General features: G+C 54.8%; 7 protein-coding genes across 7 annotated transcripts; 2 read left to right on the forward strand and 5 right to left on the reverse strand.

Moving 5' to 3' along the window:
* Positions 1-198: 198 nt before the first annotated feature.
* On the reverse strand, positions 199-1,965 carry COL26b_002927 (uncharacterized protein; the record flags this gene model as incomplete). Its single annotated transcript, XM_053175833.1, has 3 exons — positions 199-385; positions 441-1,629; positions 1,662-1,965. 3 exons carry the CDS (start codon positions 1,963-1,965, stop codon positions 199-201), a joined length of 1,680 nt encoding a protein of 559 aa, XP_053040262.1.
* A 1,875-nt stretch (positions 1,966-3,840) lies between these two features.
* Positions 3,841-4,976, forward strand: COL26b_002928 (uncharacterized protein; the record flags this gene model as incomplete). The annotated part of the gene is made up of 6 exons (XM_053175834.1): positions 3,841-3,864; positions 3,924-4,064; positions 4,135-4,172; positions 4,241-4,378; positions 4,455-4,874; positions 4,922-4,976. 6 exons carry the CDS (start codon positions 3,841-3,843, stop codon positions 4,974-4,976), a joined length of 816 nt encoding a protein of 271 aa, XP_053040263.1.
* Positions 4,977-6,898: 1,922 nt separating this feature from the next.
* On the reverse strand, positions 6,899-8,773 carry COL26b_002929 (uncharacterized protein; the record flags this gene model as incomplete). Its single annotated transcript, XM_053175835.1, has 2 exons — positions 6,899-7,859; positions 8,043-8,773. The coding sequence occupies 2 exons, from the start codon at positions 8,771-8,773 to the stop codon at positions 6,899-6,901; spliced, it is 1,692 nt and encodes a 563-aa protein (XP_053040264.1).
* A 995-nt stretch (positions 8,774-9,768) lies between these two features.
* On the reverse strand, positions 9,769-10,974 carry COL26b_002930 (uncharacterized protein; the record flags this gene model as incomplete). Its single annotated transcript, XM_053175836.1, has 1 exon — positions 9,769-10,974. One exon carries the CDS (start codon positions 10,972-10,974, stop codon positions 9,769-9,771), a length of 1,206 nt encoding a protein of 401 aa, XP_053040265.1.
* A 712-nt stretch (positions 10,975-11,686) lies between these two features.
* On the forward strand, positions 11,687-12,427 carry COL26b_002931 (uncharacterized protein; the record flags this gene model as incomplete). The annotated part of the gene is made up of 3 exons (XM_053175837.1): positions 11,687-11,985; positions 12,056-12,222; positions 12,279-12,427. 3 exons carry the CDS (start codon positions 11,687-11,689, stop codon positions 12,425-12,427), a joined length of 615 nt encoding a protein of 204 aa, XP_053040266.1.
* Positions 12,428-12,695: 268 nt separating this feature from the next.
* Positions 12,696-13,640, reverse strand: COL26b_002932 (uncharacterized protein; the record flags this gene model as incomplete). The annotated part of the gene is made up of 2 exons (XM_053175838.1): positions 12,696-13,486; positions 13,535-13,640. The coding sequence occupies 2 exons, from the start codon at positions 13,638-13,640 to the stop codon at positions 12,696-12,698; spliced, it is 897 nt and encodes a 298-aa protein (XP_053040267.1).
* Positions 13,641-16,226: 2,586 nt separating this feature from the next.
* Positions 16,227-19,187, reverse strand: COL26b_002933 (uncharacterized protein; the record flags this gene model as incomplete). Its single annotated transcript, XM_053175839.1, has 5 exons — positions 16,227-17,447; positions 17,508-17,993; positions 18,040-18,559; positions 18,614-18,920; positions 18,968-19,187. 5 exons carry the CDS (start codon positions 19,185-19,187, stop codon positions 16,227-16,229), a joined length of 2,754 nt encoding a protein of 917 aa, XP_053040268.1.
* Positions 19,188-22,329: the final 3,142 nt, after the last annotated feature.

Genomic DNA, 22,329 nt, shown 5'->3' on the forward strand with positions numbered 1-22,329 from the left:
TAGGCATGCATTTCTGGAAGTTGCGCGACCCAGGTCATGTTGCAGCTTGAGCAATAATAGCAGAGTATCGTCACCAACGTCGACCACATGCGATATGTAGCAGCCATCGCGAGGAGAGAGGCCTCGCACCCAAAATATTACTAATGAAGTCATCCACGTTTCAATTGTGCCTGACCCGTACCAGCCTGAGCATCTAGTCTATGAAAAGGCTATGATTTCTGCCGCTTGTTCGGCAAGAGCGTACACCGCTGCCTGAATGTGAGCCGTAATGATGGTCGGAAACACAGAAGCGTCCACAACGCTCAGGTTGGCGACCCCTTTCACCCGCAAGTCACTTTCGACAACTTTGCCCATGGCACACGTTCCCATAGGATGGTAGGTGCCGCTACGCAAGTCGAGTTAGTCTGTGCTCTTTACAGGGAAAAGGTCTCAACACTCACATAACTACCGCGCGAATACGTGCTTCAATCTCCTCATCGGTAGAATCCACCGTGAGAGCTTTCAATTCGGCGGGCGGCGCTTCGGCTTCGACGATCCCACGGCTAAGAGTCGATTCGCCGCCAATCATCATGCGGATCATGCGGCGAATCGAGTCGCGCCATACGAAGCGATCAACCTCGGAAGCGAAGAAGTTGGGGTCGATCAGAGGAGGCGTTTCTGGGTTGCGAGAGGCGATGGTGACGGAACCGCGGGAGGTAGGCAGGAGCCCAACGTTGGCGGTTGTCAAGTAGGTGTAGTTCGACGGCAGACTGGGGTTGGTGTTGACATACAGCACGAAAGCCTCCATGAGAGTTCTCTCGTTCTTGAGCAGAGGGTGCGTTTCGGCATCTGGCTCCTTGCCTTCCTCACTGCTGATCACCTCAATTAGGCCAGTCTTATCTTCGACATTAAACGAGGCAACAAAGTTGTTTGGCTGTCCGAGGCCATATTCCGGCTTGAAGAACAATGGGTTGCCAGAGTCAACGGTGGTGTTGCGATACTCCGGGGCGAGCCTCCAATTAGCAATGAAGAAGGGATGGTCAGCAAAGTTCCTCCCAACCTCCGGCAAATCAACCCTTTGCTCAATGCCATGTTGTTGCAAAACGTCAGATGGGCCGATACCAGAGAGCATGAGCAGCTGGGGTGTGCGATAGGCACCCGCAGCAGCGATGACTTGCTTGCCACGGATCTCGGTACCATTTGCAAGGCGAACACCTGTTGCAACAAGATTGCCCAAGTCGTCCTCATCAATGAGGACCTTCTCTACCAAAGTGCCTGTCATGATGGTTGCGCCGTCTAGCGAATAGTATTCGGGAGTAATCTGGCGGACACCGTCACGGCGATTCTCAGAAATCTCACCAACGCCGATGTTGGAGCCTCCGTTGGCATCCAGTCCTGGCAAAGCCTCGATTCCAACAGACGCATACGAGTCAAGAACGGCGTCCCGGAGAGGGTACACACGACCAGTGACTGATGGAACCTCAATCTTCAAGGGTCCTTCGTTGCCGTGCTGTTCGGAATTGACGTCTCTTGTCCAGTACTCTTCAGTCCGTTTGAAGTACGGCAGCTGGCTTTCATAGCTCCAGCGAGAATCGTTCACTAGTTCGGCCCACTCGTCGTAGTCGACTCGAGCACCACGCATCCATCCGCCTGTCTAGTATATCAGCACATATATCTCTCACTCGAATAGGAATACTTGCAGGTATTGATAAGGGAACCACCGCCGAGGCCTTTGCCGGCAGCCATTTGGATGGTGCGGTTGTCGAGCTGCGGCTGCGGTATGGAGTAGTCGTTCCAGTCAAAGTCGCCCTGGATCAGGTTGGTAGAGTTGACATAGAGGATGTCTGAACGACCAGCCGCACTCTGGCCAGCCTCGATGACGAGAATTTTGGCTGAGCTATTCAACGCAAGCAATCGGCTGGAGACGACGGTGCCGGCGAGGCCACCGCCGACGACGACGTAGTCCCAGACTTCCGTGGGAAGCATTTTGACAAGCTGCAAGGCAATAATTCAGAAGACTTGGGTACTGTCTTGCAACGAACCTGATATCCAGTGCCTAGGTTGCGGCAGAGGAAACAGTCTGGTAAGTCGCGATGCGAAAGACTTGGCGGAGGTGAGAAGAAAACTTGGCCGAGATAACATTGGATCTGTGATCATGAGAACAAAGTCCCCGGCATCGAGCGGGTCCCCCAATCACGTTGACTTGGCGCGACGTGGCTAAGTAACGCACCACCTGGATGGGATTCTTCAGAGAACACTGCAAATACGAAAGAACGCCATTCTCATCTAGGAACTATCGAACGGATTTATGATCAAAGTTCACGCTGTGGGTCGCTCGGTCCAAAGTTCCAGAAGAAGGTGCCGTTGGCTCGCCCCTGAATGAACCCCTGTCGCTGGAGTGAGGAGCATTTTGAGGGCGACATGATGCTTACTGGTGTTTGCAAACGGATTATGAGTCTTGGTATGTTTGCAGACCCATTTGAAACCTCATAGAACTCCAGCGGTCAACTTGGACACCTGGCATTTCGCAATATATCAATCATACAAAAGAAAGCAGCGTTTCTCAATCGCACACAGTCCATGACCCATGTCATTATCAACGCCCTAGAACGTGAATATCCCGCAGGGTTTCCACTCTTTAAAGAGAGAGGTTGGTATCTGTTTGACTGACCTGTTGGTTTACTCTTGTCACCCTGTCAACCAGACGCAGCTTCTGACAGACTCGGCGACTCTGGAAGTGGTACTGTAGCCGGGAATCTCTGTCTCTACAACTATTGATCTGATAGGAACCTGACTTTTCGCATTTCAGATCTTGATATTTTTGCCTATTGTGATCTCAAAAAGCGTCTTTGCATCAGGTCTGGGTTTTCTCGAGAACTAATAGCTTGTCGATCGCAAAAGAGCTAGCGTTACCAGCAAGATGCCCCTTTAAGATTTTGAGTAAGGACAGAATGGAGCTCATGATGCAGATGAATCGAATAATTCGAATTGATGTTTCGGTCAATGATTGATCCTGAGCTATGGAGGCAGCGTATGATGTGTTGAGCTTGCAGACAATTGGGCTGATGACCTACCCTTTGAGAACGACAGCGATGTTGTTATCTGAAAGAGCGGAGGTCAAAGCCAATCTGAACTCCAAAGTCGGCTCAATATGACTTATCGCAGCGAGATCTTCAACGAGTGATGGACGGATCAGGCTGCAGCCATCCATGCAAAATATCGACCTGCCCAGATTATCTCTGTTTTTATTCGCATTGAGTGACATCGATCCACAATAATGGCATCGTTGCGAGCGCGTAGATGCATGGTCAATGTACGTTGGTGCACGTTGGTGCATGCTGTCCCTTTCGGTCAAGAAGAGGGGAAATCTTGGCTACTTTCGAAATTAAAAGGTCTCAAGTGCCCCAGCGCAGCCTGTTTTCTCTTCTCTCAAATAGTTTCTTCTCTTTTTCAAGTTCACTATGTCTTTCTTGGTGTGAATCGTCACGCTTACTGAACCAGTCGAGATGGCTCAACCTCAGCACAACCCGGAAGTGGTGCTAGCCGTGGATGAAGAAGTATTTTCTGCCACAACACCATGGATTGTTCATCTGCTAATGCTGTCCTAGAATGACGATAACAGATCTGAGGTCGGAACAGTTAGTTCAAGCCTCAAATCATCGAATCAGTGACGCAATTTTGATCTTTGTGCTTTCGCAGAGCATTGCCTCATCTAGTACTAGCTTGCGCAGTTCCCTCCTCGACTACCAAGTAGAGAACGGACGCACTTACCATCGATACAAGGACGGGAGTCAGTTTCTGCCTCAGCAATGAAATAAAGACACGGTCTCACATTGGTGCCAGAGTACAATTATCCTAACGATGAAAGGGAGAGCGAAAGACATGGTATGTATTTTCAACGAATCAAAGGCTTCTAGCTAACATGACCAGATTTGGTCCACCAGTTGTGGCTTCTCACCCTCGATGACCGGCTTGGTGTTGCCCCGCCATGCAAAGAGGGCACCACTGTTGGTCGGGTTCTCGACGTCGGCACTGGGACAGGAATTTGGGCTCTTAACTTCGGGGACGAGCACCCAGAGGCTGATGTAGGCACTATCTCTGATATCGTAACATTTGTTACCACATGAAAACAGCTGACGAGACTCTCCCCAACAGGTTTATGGAAACGACCTGTCGGCGATCATGCCCGGACAGTGAGAATCACCCTCGGAGTACCTGTCAAAAACTGAATTGCAGAGTGTGCTGACGATATCGGTCTCAGTGTCCCCCCCAACGTCAAGTTTGAGATCGACGACATTGAAGAGGAATGGACGTGGTCGCGGCCATTCCAATACATCCACAGCCGACTGATGACCTCGAGTATCAGTGATTGGGAGATCTATCTGCGCAAATGTTACGAGTGAGTTTCCTTTGCCAGGCATAATCTGCATCTAGGGCGTAAGTTTCAGAGCCTGACTTTCTGGTGATTGTTCCAGCAACCTTGAGCCTGGGGGTTACCTCGAACTCCAGGAGATAGACCTCTTCCCCCGCTCCGATGACGGAACGCTTAAGCCTGATAGCGCGTTCTCAAAGTGGGCGAAGTTTCTCTACGAAGCGTCAGTCAAGTTTGGGAGGCCCTATGTGGAGATGGCTAAGATCCGAGATCTCATGACCAGAGTTGGCTTCCAGGATGTTACCATGAGCGTCTATAAGTGGCCTTCTAACAGTTGGCCCAAAGACACAACCTATAAGGAGTTGGGTATCTGGAACAACGAGAACGTTCTGTCCGGCCTGGAAGCATTCTCCATGGCTCCTCTGACGCGCGCTTTGGACTGGAAGCCGGAAGAAGTGAACGTATTTCTCGTTGATGTGCGTAAAGACGTCAAGGATCGAAGCATCCACGCATACTGGCCAACGTAGGTTCTGAGCTCAGTGCATGATTCCCAATTACTAACAAAGCTAGATACTGCGTTGTTGGCCGCAAGCCGGAAGCTCCCGCATCGCCTGCTGCTGCTTGAACCAGAACATGACGGATCTCGGGACTACCAGCTTTGGCACATGCGAAGAGATTGCTCATATATCTTATTGAGTCTACACAAAACAATAAAACACGCTCCCTATACTTCTTATGTTGATATGCCTGTGAATTGTGAACACACCTGGGACGCTCTTTGAGATAGAGGGCACAACCACGAAGCCAGTGGCCCCCGAGCAAAAGTACAGCCATTCTTGTCATGCCAAAAGTCCAGCATGTAATCAGAGAAATTCGAATGTAAAAGAAGTCAGCTTTCTATAAGTTAGTTGGCTTTATCAGTGGAGTTGCTCTCTAGGAATGCTTCTGCCTAGAAGAGCCATGTAAGGGCAGGGATTCTGCCCTGGAACGGCTGCTGGACATTGAAGCAGCGTTCTTGTCCTCACCAACCAAAGCAACTCCGCATCTGCACAAAATCCCCAGAAATTTGGCGGGAGTCGGACGCCGAATCATCACACTCGCAGTGGCGGAGACCCGGCCGGTCCATTGGGCTCCCAACCAGACGACAGCCCATACTCGCATGCAGAGACTGAGCTTACTGCGTGCCATGCCGGTTCCGTAAAAGTCCCTAAGGGAACCTTTCCACCAACAAGAAGCCCCCGTTTAAGTTGAAAACTCGCCGGCCACGTCTAACCCGCCGAGGAGCAACGCCAAGAGCACCCCCCGACGCACGGGTGAAGCGATTCCCGACTTCGCTGTCAGCTGTGCTGAGGAACGCGCATGCGTGATGGTGTGAAGCGTTGTGTAACACAGCATATATGGGGGCCAGGCCACAGACGCGCGTTTAACTCGACAGAGAGACCCCGCGGCGAAGATCGACGGTCACACCAACTTGTCGCAGCACAAAGGAACCATGACAGGTCGTTTGTCCAACGGGCATTATTCCAGGCTCTTTCTTCTAACATATTCTGCCGTACGTAGCGGCTGGAATATTAGGAAAAACTGCGTTTTGAATGATCTGAGGCCACTCGGCCCCCTATACAATTCCACAAAAAGTCCGAGGGTCCGGGATTGGACCGCCGTTTCTCGGGTTTGACAGACCCACTCAGCCGGGCCCTCGGGCCCGGATTCGACTCATCACACCATGTACCTCTAAACTCACCCAAACGGTGATCTGATGGTACAGGTCTAGTGCATAGATGGGGTTACGTTGGGGTTTAATGAGATGCAAGTCTCCTGATTCGATAATGTTTCATTCGAACGCCCAGTTGGGAGTCTCCAACACCCTCGACCTCTGAAAAGTCTACGATAGTCCTGCCAACTACGAGCTCGCTTTCGCCTTCATACATGCTAATGCTACTATTTCTTCAGTCATTCTCATACGATGGGTAACGTTGCAGCGGGCGGAGCCTCTGCCGGGCTCTCTCTCTTTCTTAATGATGATGATGACAACATGAGCGCGCGGGCACGACAAGCATAGCAAAAGCACCACCGAGCTCAAGGCAGCGACATTTCGAACATGAAGACGTACCTAGGTAATTGGCCAGCAGACCTTTTGATAAGCGGCGTTGTGCATCTCCCATTGGCCCAAGAACGACGGGAAAGAAAAGTTCCTGACGTGAGGACGGGTCGCGGGCCCGCAGTGAGGACCAGGTGGCATGCAGCCCTCCTGCATGGCCGTTCTGCCGGGATGCGGCACGTATTCCACACACTGCACCGCACACGGGACGGTTCGAGCAAGGCTTCTAGGCCGGTCGGTCCCTGGATATTCCGAGGATCATGGCTCGGGAGGTGTACCCTTTGCATGTGCTCGAGTGTTCAATTTCAAAGTCCGAAGATGCCTGTGTAACAATGCCTTTGCGCCTAACCAATGTGCCCACCATCGCCCTAACCCTTGATGCCATACCAAGTCAGTTTACAAATCATTGGTGTGGTGTCCCTTTTGCCGCCAATGTAACGTCCAGTCCGTTACACATACGCCAAGTCTAACAGAGGGCATCCGTACGCATGCTCCCTCAGCAGAGCCCTGAGAAGAGCACGCTCGTCTTGCTGCCGGATTCGCAGACCTCTCGCGTCTAGGAGTTTGCAGAGAGCAAGGTCCTTCTCGGTGAGGCGATCGACATGCTCGGGCTCGGGCCCAATAACGAGGGACAGACACTGCCCATAGTAGCCGCGATCAAACAGGATGCCCATTGTGACCAGATCCGTCTCGCAGAGCTTGGACATGACGGACCCCACCAGACATGCCCATATCATGACCGGCCTCAGGGCCTCCATGGACGGCAAACCGTCGTCCAAATCACCTTCGCCGTCATCTGCTTCTCTAGACTGCCGTTCTTGTAACTTTTGTGTCAATTTGTGCACTGACGCTGAGAGGAGATTCAGGGGCACGGAGTAAACCATCGGATTGCGCGGCTCGTCTGGTACAATCGTCTCAAGGTATACAATCGCAGCCGTGCGCAGCACCGGCTCGAGAAGATTCTCCGCCGGAGAAGGGACCGGTTTGGTCGTGTATAGACTGCGCACCATGGCCGCGGCGACGGCTTCGGAGTTCCCGAGGTCGGCGGCGACGGTGAGCTCGTCGAGCTCCCCCAGAGAGTCATTGAGGCAATCCTCACGGAGTGCCCCGCCGTACAACACAAGCTGGTACTCACACCAAAGCCATTCTTCAATAAAGGCTTCTGGGTTGAGAAGAACTTCCCGGTTGGGGCTCGCGAACGCTAGGCGCAGCACGCCCGCGAACAGAGCTGTTGATATCATGGCATTGGCGAGGTATGACTGAAGCCCGCACTGGTAGAGAACGTTGGACATTTCATTGACAATTCTCGTGCGAACCTGATCCGGCAGTGCATCCGTAGTTGCATTGAAGAACCTGGGATAATCAAGGTACGGTAAGAGGCCCAGGTAGACGGCCCCTTTAACGTCAGCCCTGCATGGAAAAGGTCAGCAAAACGTCAACTATTCACACAGGGTAACTTGCCTTCGTATCATGTTTAGGAGGTAGTTCCATTCCCTCTTCATCCCCCCTTCTAGTTCGATCATGTGCTTAAGACCCTGCATGTGAACCTTCCAATGATCATATCTTCCCACGTTCCAACCCGTGATGGCTAACTGAGCAACACATTCAAGCATCCCTTGGTCGAAATCTCTCTTGGTGCGGTCTGAAAGCCTGTCATTAACCAGGCTGCACACCTTGGAGACGTGGTACAGCAACTCTGGAGATGACCATTCGCCCTGTAGGAACATCTCCGCGTAGCAGGCCGTCATGAGCACGGCATTCAGGCTCGTCTCGCTGGACTTGATTCTTTCGATGAAAGCAGACCCTCGAACCGGATTGTATTCGAGAATCTGCTCGCACGGGTACATCTTCGTCGGGGCCAGCTTGAGGTAGAGTTGTACGAGACACTTCTCCCTCTCGGAAAGATTCCCCATCCACGAGGCCAGCCATGGGATGGGGCTCCGGGGAATGCGCCATGTGTCGTCAAAAATGGCAGCCTCGACGGTTCCCAGCTGTGCCGAGGTCTCCATGACGAAGCCGGGCTCTTGGGCTTTCTTCGATGCCCTGGCTTTGCGCACCCGGTACTTTTCATCATCCGACGAGTTATGAGAACTCTTGCCGCGTTTTGACACGCTTCTGCGGGGCTCCTTTTGTTGGCTCAAGAACTTGTATTTCTGGTCCAGTGGTCGCGAGGAGTCTGAAGCGTTAGGTTCCTCGCGGCTTGAGTCCGAAGCCGCGGAAGTATTGATGAACTGGGTTCCCTGGTGTTTCGACTTGGAGACTTGGAGCCCCCTCCGCGTTGAGACAAGATTCCCATTGTGGACAGTGGCGTTGAAGTGGTCCATGTTGGTAACAAACATTGCAAAGAGGTATGCAATTGACGGCTGCTGAAACTCTGCAGCCCTTCAGGGCCGACCTCCTTCAAACATCGTCTAACATGATGGATACAGACAACTTCTTATGGCATCACTTCCGAATGAGTTGTCTGTCCACTTAGAGAATCACGTACGCTTCGCCAATGGGGTTGCCCTATCGTGGAGATGGACAACGTCGTGCATATTGACTGGCGGCAATTCCGAAAGAGGAAATGTTTCCTCTTCGGGTGCCGGTGCGGAGGATTCTTGGTATAGAGACTCTTGCGCCTGCGAGATGCATGGTTGCGTGCGGGGAGCGACGTAGCTTGTCGAACCACGAAACATGTTCGAATGGAGAGTTGTCGATTAATCTTTGCAAAATGCTGCTGCCTGGCTGATGTCTCCGGACCCTGGCTGCAGTTCCCGTGGAAGACCGGGGTCCGGCATGACACCCACCCGACGTCGCCCCCCGGCCGGCCTCTGCGGACTGGGGTTCTAGAGCTGTCGAGCACCTTCGTGAGCCATTTACAGCCCCCACTACCAAAGGTGTGACGCAGTGAGAAGCTAATCGTCCCTGGTCGTAGGCGACGTTGAATGCATGTCAGACGTTAGGCGCAACGAGAGGTTTTTACGTCCGTACACCGCAAGCCCAAACGATTGCTCTGCTCAGCCAGTCAATCAACGGAACTCGCTCCGTCCGGCAGTGCTCCTCTCCACATCCTGCTCGTTATCTTGTACTCCGGCTCGCAAGTCGCTGTGTTATGGCGCAAAGGTCGGCCCTATGGACACGGGGCGCTTATTTGAAATCTCGTGTTACACAAGCGCGCATACCCAGGATTCCTTTACGCCTCCGCCCGATGTCTATGGCTGTCCGCCGTCTCGATCACACCGGACGTCAGCATCCAATGCCTCGGGCCCGAGACACGACACCACAGCGAATTGCTGTCCATGGCGGTGACGATGTCAGCGTTGCATCTCTCGTTCTGCTAATAGAATACCTGACCCTTCATCAACACCCGCGCAGTACGGTGGAGATCTGCTGACTTGATTTTGCTGCCCTCAAAGGTGGTCCCAATATCCACCTTCCCACTCGGATGCCCTATAACGACAGACTTTCTTGGCTTGCTGCCAACAATCTGGGCCGCAAGAGTTCCCGGTATCTGACTTGCCGCTCCGAGGCACAGCGCCAGCGTCAGGGGAACAGCCTTGTGGGCCTGTCCCATAGACATGGCTAGGCAGCGAATATCGACATCGGGTGAGCGAGTATCGGAGAAGAGGAGTACGATCTTGGGCACGCTCTCCACGCCAGGTTCCAGGCCCATCGCGGACGCACCTGCACGCCGAATTTCGTCCAAGGCGGCCTTCAGGCTTGGATCTGCTTCAATGGCCTGAGGTGTGAGGTCCTCGGCAGAGGGAATCCCCAAATCACAGGCGCGGACGAAGACGCCGGGGTTGCTGACATCCACCAGAGATGCCTTTATGGACCTGTCGTTCGATAACTGCAGCCAATCGCAAGCATTTCCTGTAGGAAGGGCCTTGCCCGTCTTAGCCCCGGCAGGATCCAAGAAGCTCAAGGTGATGGGTGAGTTGGTGCCAGGAACACCGTCCATAGTGTAGCCGCCGTCAGGGCAGTATCTGGGCGGGTTTCCATCGACTCTGAAGCGGGAAAGAATGACTTTGGACGTGTTGGTGTTGAAGATGCGCACGGCAGCATACTTATGACCGTCAAGCTCCTCGATCTCAGGATTGTCGACCAGAGACTCATCCAGGCTCATTGGGCCAACGGCAGACGACATGTTGCCGCAGTTCCCTGCCATGTCTAGGCTGCCATCCTTGATGCCGACCTGGACGAAGGTGTAGTCCAGATCAACATCGGGCCGGGACGGCGGTGATAGTACGATGATCTTGGAGGTTGAGGAAATGCCGGAGCCGATGCCGTTCAACTGTCGCCCGTAAGGATCTGGGGACCCCATGGCGGCCGGGAGGACGGTGTGCCAATCATTTTGCGGGGGCAGGTCCTTTCGGTGGATGATCAGGCCGTTGGACGTGCCGCCACGAACGAAGATGGCAGGGAACGAGCGTGATGAGTGTAGACGCGTCGATATCGTGGCGTTGAAGGGCGCCAACAATCCACCATGTGACCGAGGCCTTGAGAGGGCTTGAAGAATGCCACTGCGGGCATAGGTCGACATCTCGTGGCTGCGGAAGAAGCTAGCTGTCGATGTTGAATCTCAGGTGTTGATGTAGCGTGAAAGTTGATTGTGGTACAACTCGCTATTGGTCGCCACCGGTTGTACAGGGGTCGGGTATTGCTGGGGGCGGCACTTCGCTGTAGGGCAGGCAGGCAGGCTACAGGGTACTAAGCAGTTGCCAAGCCGGGAAGCTCAGGCTCGACCCCGATGCCGAAACCGATCTTGCTTCCCGTGCCGTCGTGGTGGGCACACTCTCTTTCAACATTCCAGAAATGCACATATGCCTTTTGGGCCAGAAATTGACAGACTTGATGGTAGATGGCGTAGGGACAACGCGAGATGGAGTTTCGAAATCCTACGCAATCGAAGAGTAAGATGGCCGGCCGATACATGCCCGATTCGGCACCGAAGCGAAAGCTACCCGGAGTTGAGAGGCTTGTAAGACCGTCTGATGTTCGAGTCCCAGGAGTCTGGAGATAAGCACCAAGCGTCCGGATTTGTGTTCGCGTTACAGAAAACAAGCTTAAACGGGCTTCATTGAAACCTGTGTCTATAATAAAGTGCTGTATCCCCTCGTCCCGTCTCTTTGCTCCCTCAATGAGCGACACCTCATCAATTCCCGCTCACAGGCTGTTCCAACGAGCATCATTAATCCATCCTCAACCGCATCTCATAAAAGGACCGAAACCACACCCCAAAGCCACTCACCACAATGAACCCCTACGTCGAAGTCACCCTCAGCTGGCTCCTCAAATCTTCCCGCGGCCACGACGCCAAGGCATTCTACACCTCCCCGGCCTTCGCCGCCCACAAGGAGCAGAACCTCACCGTGACGTCCCCGGACTGCGGGCCCTCGCCCGCGGAGCTCAAGCCCGAGTACATCGTCGAGGGCGGCGGCCGCATCCCCGCCCTCGCGTGGACGGCTCCGCAGGACGTCGAGGCGCGCGTCAAGGAGTGGCTCATCGTCTCCGAGGACCCGGACGCGCCTCTGCCGACGCCAATCTGCCACGGGTAAGAGAACCTCTTGTGTTGTCTGATTGCATTTGGGAGAGACACGGTTTTGCTGACGGTGAGAATGTAGAGTATATGGCGGCATCCCGTCTGAGAGGAGGGAGGTCACGGCCAAGGATTTTGAGATTGAAGATGAGAGCAAGTCGCTGCTCAAGGGCGGCTTTCATTGGGGCAAGGGAAGGAGGGAGGGTGTCTACGTTGCTCCGAGGCCGCTGATGAACCATGGGCCTCACAGATGTGAGTCCTTTTGCCACGAAATCCTGCTGAAATTGATTGCGTATTGACACTTGCAGACTTCTTCGAGGTTGTGGCGCTGAGTGAGCCGCTGGACAAGTCGATGCTCGAGGCCCGGGCGACGAAAGAGCAGGTTGCGGAAGCCATCAACGGCAAGGTCTTGGGTTGGGGTTTGTGGATTGGAAGTTGCGAGAGGAGGTGGACTTGAATGCCCGGGGCTCCTTCTTCACACAATGTCTTCAAATCACCAGAGAGCCGTCTTTAAAGCTGTACATTTTTCATTTCATCCACCTACTTAAGTCGCTTCACCTAATACCACCGAGTTGCCCTCGAACCATCTGTTACTCGGTCTGTTCTCGACAGAACAAGAAGGGATAAAAACAACAACGCACACCCACTCGAAATCATGCGGATTGAACTCACCCATACGCCGGCTTGTGCTCGGGAACCCATTTCTGTGAAAAGGAAAACCCCCCCTACGAAAGCCCCAAAAAGTTGGGCTCCCCCGCGCCCCCTGCGGTCCAGTCAAAGTCGTCCATCAGCATCGACCAGTCGATATCCTGTAGCAAATCACTCGTCGGCAACACGTTGGCGTTATTCGCATACGTCGCCGCCGCTGCCGCAAGGTCAGCAACACTGCCCCCAAGCACCGCCGTCCGTCCCCTACACTCACGCGTCGCTCCCGCCGCGCCCCCTCCCACTCCTCCCGCTCCTCCTCCGGCCCCTCCGCCCGTCTGCCCTCCGGCGCCACCGCCCTGCTGCTGCCCCATCCTCGCCTGGTCCAGCTCCTTCTTCCACCGCCGCAGCGTCCCGAACGCCAGCACCGCGCCCGTCCGGTGCGGATACCGCGAGATGGGCGCCTCGAGCGGCGGCATGATGTGCCGCAGGCTCCAGTACGACTCCGTCATCCGCAGCACCCGCATCGCGAAGTCGCCCTCCTGCACGGAGCACCGGCGCAGCGCCTCCTGCGAGTTCTTGATCGAGACCTCCGCGTTGGCGAGCTCGAGGTCCGTCGCGTGGCCCGAGAGGAGCACGTCGAAGACGACCGTCGCGGCGTCGAGCACCGTGCGGAAGACGTGCTGCGGCGCGTGGTAGAGGAACCGCTGGGAGCTCTCGAGGCGCAGGGCGAGGTTGATGATGGCTTGCGCCGTGCTGTATGCGCGGTTCACGTTGTGGCGGAAGGTGGATTTGTCGGCGGTTGATAGGGGTATGAAGTAGTACGACTGGAGTTCGAACTGCACAGCCAGAATGGTAAACAGGTCCAGGTCTGCGGTATTGTTAGTCATGTTCGTTTGATGGCAAAGGTTCCGCGTACCCGTGTTGTGCCGAGATTGCAGCTGCCTCAGCTTGTTCAGCTCATCCTCCAACAGCTGTATGACAGAGTCCGAAACGCCCTCGCCCTCCTCGGCCACGGAAAACATGGTGCGGTTAAGTCGGTTCGAAAACTTTTGCATCTCATACAACAGACCAAAGTACCCCAAAGCATCAGGCAAAGACCTGCCACCGGCGGCCCGGTTGACGGCTTCATTGAAGAAGCCTGCGGGCGGGGGCAAGCCATTGCTCGAAGCCACCCTGATTTCAAGTCAGCCAACCAACGACTCGACACTCGACACTCAACCATACCTCTGCGCCTGGATATTATATCCCATCCAGGCAAAGCACGCTTCCTCGTCCGTGATGTCCGTCTGACGGTTCGGTCCGATGCAGAATTCGGGATGGGTGCCACGCCCTGTATGTAGGCCAAGCAGCAACGCCGCATTCTGCGCGATCGCCACGTACGAAGCGGACGGGTCGTTTAGGAATCGTATTGTCGGCAACGGCCATGTACACAGGACCAGCAGCGCGTTGATGGTCGATATGCTTATCGGCGGGTTCGACACTGCGTTCCACACCTCCTTTGGCAGGTTTTCAACCAGGAATTGAAAGAGGCCGGGGTCCTTGGCGTACCGCCTCGACGATACCGCAATGATTGTCCAAAACAGTATGGGGCTTAACTTGTACAGCTTATCCGGGTCCTGAGACCGTACGATGGGGAAGTACGGGTGGAAATGTTCAAAATAGCTGCACATTCATCAGCGCTGCGACATACGTCAACAGGAAGGGAGGCGAACTTACGTGTCAAAATAGAAGTCAATATCCTCACTCGACAGCACTTTAGAGCCCAAAGCCCTTGGCTGCGCCGGATGCCGCGGTGGTCCAGTCGGCGTCGTGTGCGACGTCAACGTCGGCGTGGGGACCTGCTCTGCCGTCCGGGAGTGAGGAACAGGCGACAACGCAGGGAGACTCACCCGACCGGCACTCGGAGGCGGCCGGTCCGCGAATGCGCTTGCGGGATACGCCGAACTCGGGCTCGGCAGCGGAAGGGCGGCCGGGGGAAGCACGCCGGCGGCGGAGACGGGACTGGGATTGACGGCATTCTTGATCGTCTGGACCTCCTTCTCCAGTTGTTCGAGCTTACTGCCAAGGTCACACGAGCACGCATCAGATTACATGGTTCCTTGCCTCATTTGAGATGAACTTGAAGAGAAACGGCAGGGGAAAGGGGAGGGAAGAGCAAGCAACCTTCTCCTGGTTATGCGCTTGTGGGACTTGTCAATGACACATTGGATCCCGAGCTTCGCGCAACGCTGGCACGGCTTGTTCGGCGTCAGGCTTGCATTGCATTTCACCTATTGCGGTTGTTCCAACGGCTCCAATTAGCGACGAGGTACTTTTGTCTTGAGAGTATGTATATGTATTACACGGCAAATGAGACAGGCTGGGAGGCTGAGGGTTTGATAACGTGGTACCTGAGCATGACACGGCGACGTCGGAAGACCAATTGGAAGTGAATCCGGAGCAGCATCGCTCAGGTACAGGGCACATGCGGGGAGGAGCAGTCATGGCTGAGGGAACAGAGAGGGAGAGTGTAACTAATTCATCGAGGGAGTCAAAAGGAACGTGAACCCACCTTGGAGTCTCGACAACTGGTGCAGGCTGTATTACGCCGGATCCGGTTCGGCACGGGGGGACTGGGTGAGGTATCCCTATGTGCCGAGCCGGGGCTCTTGAGCGGCGGGTCCATGAGTTTGTTTGGTGTTTTGGGGGTTCCCAGGCGGCGGTGGTCGTGCTGTGGTGGTGGTGGTGTAGGGTGCGCCAACGCGTGCGTGCACCGCGCAGCGCAGCGCAACGCAACGCGCCGAAGTGACGTAAGGTAGACCTCAGCCCAGGTAGGTGTACCTTAGGTAGATAGTCTAATTTATTCCTTTGTGCAGGGCGTAAGTGCGCGGCTCCTCTGCATCCCGTCGTTCCCGGTTGGATTTGCGGCTTCGCGGGAGGTTGAACTGACTGTGACGATGGGAAGTGGAGAGTTGGGTGGGTGGAATTCGGTGCGGTTTCGGCAAAAGAAAGATAGGACGGGGGGAGCGATGGATGGATGATAAATATGGCGCTGCTCAGTGGACTCTCGCTGACTGCTGCTTGGGAGGGAGGAGAAAAAAGAGGAGGCCGGCGTCATGGGTTCGGTTCACTCCATCGATCACGTGCGCTGACGACCCTCGAAGGATTCCGGCGGTGCCTTGTCGCAGGACAAAGAGCCAAACCGCAAACCGGAGTCTGGGCTTTTGGGGAGGGTGAGAAACATCGGATTGTCAGGAGCTTCTTTGGACCTTGTTTTCGGCAGTCAACGATGCACATGTTGTATGTCCAATACGACTTTGGCGATGACTTCTTGTACTCAGAGTGAGATGGAATTCAGAGTGAGATGCGTCGTGTCACGATACGTGATATCTACAATTGTTTGATGCCAATACAGCATTCCAGGTTCATTATACGCCTGTCCGCCATCCATCGGCGTGCGTCCATTACCGCTCACCGCCCGAGACCCCTTTGATTCCATTTTATGCCTGCCGAACCATCCGCCGTCGTAGACATCATTCATTTCCTAGAGAACAGAAGCCCAGCGACAGAGCCGGTCGACTTCTTCTGGCGAGCTTTGGAGACTGCCTTGCTCGTCTTGTCTCTGCCTTCTACTCCTTCCCGCCTGCCCCTGCTAGATCTACACCTGTGACTGTCGTGTCCTCACCTCCGCCGGGGTTGGTCCAGCTCATATCGCCCATGTTCGTCAGCATGCTCCATGGATCGATGCCACCTACAGCCTCAAAATCGATAAAGGATATCGGGTCGGTGCTGGGTGCATATTGCAGCCCCCTCGAGTCCCATGTCGACGCCGCCGCGCCCGACACTTGTGCTTGGATGCTGGTTATGTCAATGATCTCATTGACGTTCCCGTTCGTATTAGTACTGCCACCCGTGCCATTGATGATGCTGCCGCTGCCGCTGCCGCTGCCATTGCTGCCCTGGACACCGTCTTCCGGTGTAGTACTTCCCGGTCCGTATCCAGGCGTAGTGCTACTGCTGGCTACCGAATGTGAGGGGGTGCTCTTGTTAAAAGCAGACGGCGGCGACGGCGATGTTGAGTTCGTGCGATGAGGCAGCGTCAGATGCGGTGATGACCCGCTCTTGGGCATCATACCCGTGTTTCTTAGGAACCCAACTGCAAAGCCTCCAACGCCGTCGATTCCATTGCGCGATGCAGGCGGCGCGTTGTTCATATTCTTATTTGAAGGGAATGTGCCGCTGAATGGGCCTGCCTGGGCGTGGTCCACTTCAGGGCCGGTCGTTAGAGAGGTACGTCTCCTCTTATTTGACGAGTTCTCAGGAGGCGCCCCATTCGCGTTGTATCCGAGAGAAACACTCGGTTTTGACATTGGTTCTGTGAGAGAAACCCCGGATTGCGAGATACCTAAGTTGGAAGGGCAACCCGACTGAGGGGGCACTGGTCCGTTGCACCCTTCGTGCGTTCTCGGATAATTTTCGTAGGCAGTGCCTTTAGGATTGCCGAGAGGCAGCCTGCCAGGGAGAGGGGGCTGGATCTCGGTGTGCTTCGATATTGAGCTTCGTGCCAAGAGGGGAATATTGGAGCAAGTCCAGCCGAACGTGTTTTTGTAGTTGTTCAGGCTGGGCACGTCGATGATACCCGATAAACCGTTACGCTGTATGTCCATGAATACTTGCTGGAGGAACGCCTGGGTGATCAAGTGTCGACGCCCGATGCCTTCCATCGCCTGGACGATGAATTTGAGATTCTGCAAGTCTGCCATCGACAGCCCGTTTTGTGGGTCGCATTTGGCATTGTACACGTACACGGAGGCAGCTGAGTACAGCGATAGAGCAACGAGAGGGCTTTTCTATGAGAGGTCGTTAGGACAACAAGAAAACAGGGGCGACAGAGGCGGTCGTCGACTTACGTAGCCGGAGTTCGTGTGACTTGTTAGCTTGACGATGTTGACCACCTCTTCGGCTGCAGTACGCAGTCGGAGTTGTGAAGCAGTCTTGAGTTGTTCAGGCAGTTTGTGTTGCTCTATCCTATCGATCGCGGCGTGGTGCAGGCAGATGATGGATGCATGGAGGTTGAGATTCGTGTGGACGGCCGTTGGGTCTTTCATGCTCTGGGGCAGACGAAAGCGTTCGGGCAAGAACATGAAGGCACTTGACAACAGATTATCAATGTCCCTGTGACGCTTCCAAAACTCGCCGTACTCGAAGTCTCCGGGTCGGTCGTTGGGTCTCTCCCAGTGAACATGCTTCAGGAGCATGTTGAAGACGTAGCAAATGATGACGGCGCCCGCGAACGTGGAGTACGACGCCCCCTTGAAGGCGTCCTGCATCGTAGACGTCTTCTCTTCACGAGCTGAGTTGAACGCCTCCTCGGACGATGGCAGATGAGTGGTAATCTATCGGATTAGCGATTTTGTCTCGAGTATGCCAGGAAAGACTTACCTCGTTCGGATCGATCAAAGTCGGCCAGCCCGTTGAGATACTGGCGTGACAGTCGATGCAGTAAGCTCCCCAAAACGCCCGCCTTCTCTCCTCCAGGTCAACCCACGACGTTGGCGGCGCGAGCGTTGGAGCCATCTCCTGGCCATCCCCATCGATGCGATGAAGACCCATCATCTCTACAAGACGCACGCACTTTGCTGAACTCATGGCGGCTCTCGTGAAATACATACACCTCGCTTCGTCTGTCGCAATCAGCGCCCAAGCTTGTGCATGCTGAACCGTCAAAAAGTGCTCGCCATAGCCTCTCATCTCATCTGCGTCTGCGTATTGCCGAGCTCGCTTGTAGAAGATCTCGTGATACTGGGAATACTTTTCATGTCCGTTCGAAGCCATGGCCCAGACGGCATACTGCAGGCACATGGGCGGACGCTTGTGAGGCGCCGAGTAGAACGACTGGAAGTACCTGCCGGGATGGATGATTGGAATGAAGTGCTGCTGTCGCTCGAAGAAACTCTTGTTACTATTTAAGAAAGTTAGACAAACGTTCACACCAAGGGCAAGGGATTGCCCATACAGATCTTCCATCATCTCAAAAGGGGGCAGAGCCTCCGAAAGACCAAGGCCAATCAACTCTCCAGATGACTCGCCAAAGCTGGGCATTTGCGGTTGAGGCTCTGGGATATTATGAGCTGACAGTCCTGCTTGGAGGTCTGCAGTTTCACCAGCAAAGCCGTTTTGCATCGCGATAAAAGTGTCGATGTCGACTGTGAAGTCGTCCATACCAACATTGATCCGACTGTCCAGATCTCCTGCTGTTGCAGCGGCCTCATTCACCTTGCCGGCCTCCTTACTCGCCTCCTTGAGAAGGTCTTCCACCTGAGCTACAAATCGTGAGCGACGTCCAGCCACGGAGATACAACTGCCATACCTAGCCTCTCCTCAAGCTCCTTAACGTTTCGTCGTTTGAACGCGGGCTTCCTTCTCGACTCAGGGTACACGCACTCTCCCTTGACTTTCACGCACCGGCTACATGCCGGCTTCACTCGGTCGCACTTGAGCTTCCGGGACCGGCAGGTAACGCAAGCCAACGGCTCGGAGCCCTGGCCGACAGGGCCGGTCTCAGCTTGCTCGCCGCCGTCGGTACCCATGATGCGGCGGCGAAATTTTGCATCCGAGACTGCAGCAGGCGATATCAGCGCGCCGAAAGTGGGCCTCAGCTCCGAACCTGCATCCAGGGGCGGGCTGTGTTGGGTGTCAGACTTGACGTATACGGATGCAATGACGCAGATGCAATGGCAGTACGTAATACCGCAGACAGTATCAGGTTACCTGAGTTGTCAAGGTCACTGGAGATGTCTTCTCGGGCTATCTCTTCAATGGCCAACACGCTGGCTAGGCAGATGCGTGCCCATCTCGATGACCAATGTCGGACATCTTTTGCGCCGATTGCCCGAGGACGGGGCTTAGCGCGCCGTCCTCATTGGTCATCTGTGGAATGCATGAGGTGGGAATTCCGGTGTGGCCAGCACAAGTGGAATTTCCGGCGTTAAGCATTCGTTCCCCGCTGCGATCTCACGTGAGCTACTGTTTCCTCACGCCAAGTGTCTTCCATGGTGCTCAAACTGCGTCCCGCTGAAGATCGTCAGCCGCCATGTCCCGTCCGTTCTTCCGCTCTGCCGCCGTCTTTTGTGGGTCTATCCGTACATCAACTCCATATCGATTCCACATGGCCTGGCCGAGACATGGCGAGCTTCCGATCACATCGGTGCGCAACCGGCTCCGTCTCGGCCGAGCGGTTAACTCGGTGCCTCTGCCAAGCCTGCCTTTGGTGACCCGCCGATCAGGAACAGCACGCCGACCGCAACCCTGCCGATCCGGGGGTCTCGGAGGCAAAAGGCCAAAAGGGTGATCGACAGCAGCTCTCGCAGCCTCACCTATATCTGTCACAACAGGTCTGAGCTAATAGCAAACCGTCAAACCGGCTTGTCAGTGTCCCCAGGGGCTAATGTATCAGGTGGATGTGGCAGCCGAAGAAACGCCTGCATTGGCGATGACGAAGTTTTGAGTTCAAGTCGTTGAAAGCCTAAAAATCCCCGTGGCGTCCCAGGAACCGACACCACTGCGCTGGACAAAGTTGCTGTGCATGCTGCACTCTTGGGCCAGGTCAAGGAGCTGAGCGACTGCCATCCCAATTGTGCCGTCGCAGCAAGTTGAGCGCGCAGAGGACTTCAGCGAGCGTCCCTGGCGGTCAGATGGACTGTTCGCACCTTGGTGGGATGATCAAGGGCGATCTTCTGGGACATCATTCGTCAGGTCTGGTGGTCTGAAACTCTGTCCTTCCGCGAAGGATTACGGGAGACTCGGCGAACACGTCGGTGAAGGGCGTCAGAGAACGGCAGCCACTGACGACGGCGTAGGCCAGAATGAGCATCAAGCCAGGTCCTCAAGCCCACTGTTTGTTATCGTGAGGCCGATTTGCAACGGGGGCGGGAAATTAACAACCAAGCCCGCCGAGTGATTGCCACTGGCCTTGGTCCCTTTCGGACTAAAACATGGACAAGCGTGATGGATTGACGTCTAGGCGCGCCACATTTCGCATCTTGCCCACGCTTTTCACCACATCCTCGGTCTACTAGAGAGCGCCTCAGAACGAGCCGAAGAAAGGCGAGACGAGACATTCGGAGATAAAAACACGCAGCCACCGCGACTTGACAGCTGCAGACGGCATCCCAGTCTAGCGCCAGCAGCCGGACGACAGCGTTGGACGGCCTAAGGCTGGTGATCGACCGGGCCTGGCCCGAGTGAGCAGTTGACACAATTTGGCGGAGCGACGATGACTGCATGAATGCGGCTATGAGCTGTGACGGAACGCCGCCAAGGTCCATCTACCCATGGATGAAGCTTGGCCGCCACCGCCTGTTGACTTAGCCAAACGGCCCACGGGATCGACTTGTACGATATCGATGGGCGTTGGCAGGCGCTGGGAATTTGAGAGGCTATCACCGGTGAATATGTGGAAAGCCAAGGCCCGAAGATTGAAGAAGACTCGAAGCGGGTCTTAGAGTAGTTGGCGCTAGGTGTGCTTGACAAGCCGGCCGGGCCTGGGCTTTTCGGGCTTTGGCGCTCGGCTGGTTGATCAGGATCGACGGTGGTCCAGGCTTATGATCTTCCCGCCTCTTGGTCAGCAGACAACAGTGAATTTGGAGATTCTCGAAGATTTGCAGCATGGGTAGGTAGCTCTGGGAGCTGAAGACTGTGCGCAAGCAGCCAAACAGCACGCTCACCATGGCGGCGAGCGACTGGTGAGGAATCAACTGCCAAATTGAATGAAAGGGGTAGAAGGGCCTCCGTTAGGTGGTTTCACCAAAAATATGCTGCCCAGCTCACTGCCAATATTCCTTCAGACTTGTCATCTGAGCGCCCTCGTGTTCTGGACAAGATCCATCCAGCCACCTTTCGGACCAAACTCCATCCAGTGAGAGGTGAGGGACAAAAGCTATTCGGTTAGGGTACAAGAGACAACGGGGATCGTCGGCCGTTGCGATTCAGGGCAGCCCTTTCCTTAGGACTAAGTTCGAGGAAGAGAGACGAGCCGATGCGGGTTAGGCCGGGGAAGCATGACAAGTAGCTGCTGGTGGTGCAGTGGAGCCAGCGGCTGACGGGTGTGAATCGGGAGGGACGTCAGAGTAAACTATATTTCGGAGAGGGGGGATGGACAACTCACACTTTGAAGGCTGTCACGTAGTTGAGTTTGTCAAACGATGGCATGCCAGGATGGAGCGATAACTTGCGGCGGTTTATTCCCAAAGAGGCGAGTGATTCGTAGAGAGGGAGTGCGTGTAAGGCTGCAGGTCATGACAGTCGACATGGCAGCGGCCAAGTGGTGGTGATGGCGGCGGATAGTCTTGGCCAGTGCCCCGAGTCAAGGTCTGAGGACGACTCCATTATCATGACAAAACACTCAACGATGGTGCCGATAGTTTGAGGGTGCCTTAGTGCCGAGCAATGCCTTGGGTCAAGACTTGGGAAATGTGGACGGTGAGGTAAGTAGATATTCGAGTTGGCTTGACGGGGCGTCCTATGTCTGACTGGGAATTAGCGTTGCATTGCCTTAGATTGGCCAGGTGCACGACACGTACGTAGCGTAGCGCACTTGGACATGCGTACGGATACATGTGCCTACCAAGTAGGTAGGTCGATAGAAACGTACGCCGTATTGTGGGTGGTGACTGGGCGATATGGGCATGCGCGCATGTTGGGTAAGGCGAATTGGGTTTAAGGCCCTCATTG

Source organism: Colletotrichum chrysophilum, assembly GCF_026319265.1.
Source record: "Colletotrichum chrysophilum strain AFK26 chromosome Unknown scaffold_15, whole genome shotgun sequence".
Lineage (NCBI taxonomy): Eukaryota > Fungi > Ascomycota > Sordariomycetes > Glomerellales > Glomerellaceae > Colletotrichum > Colletotrichum chrysophilum.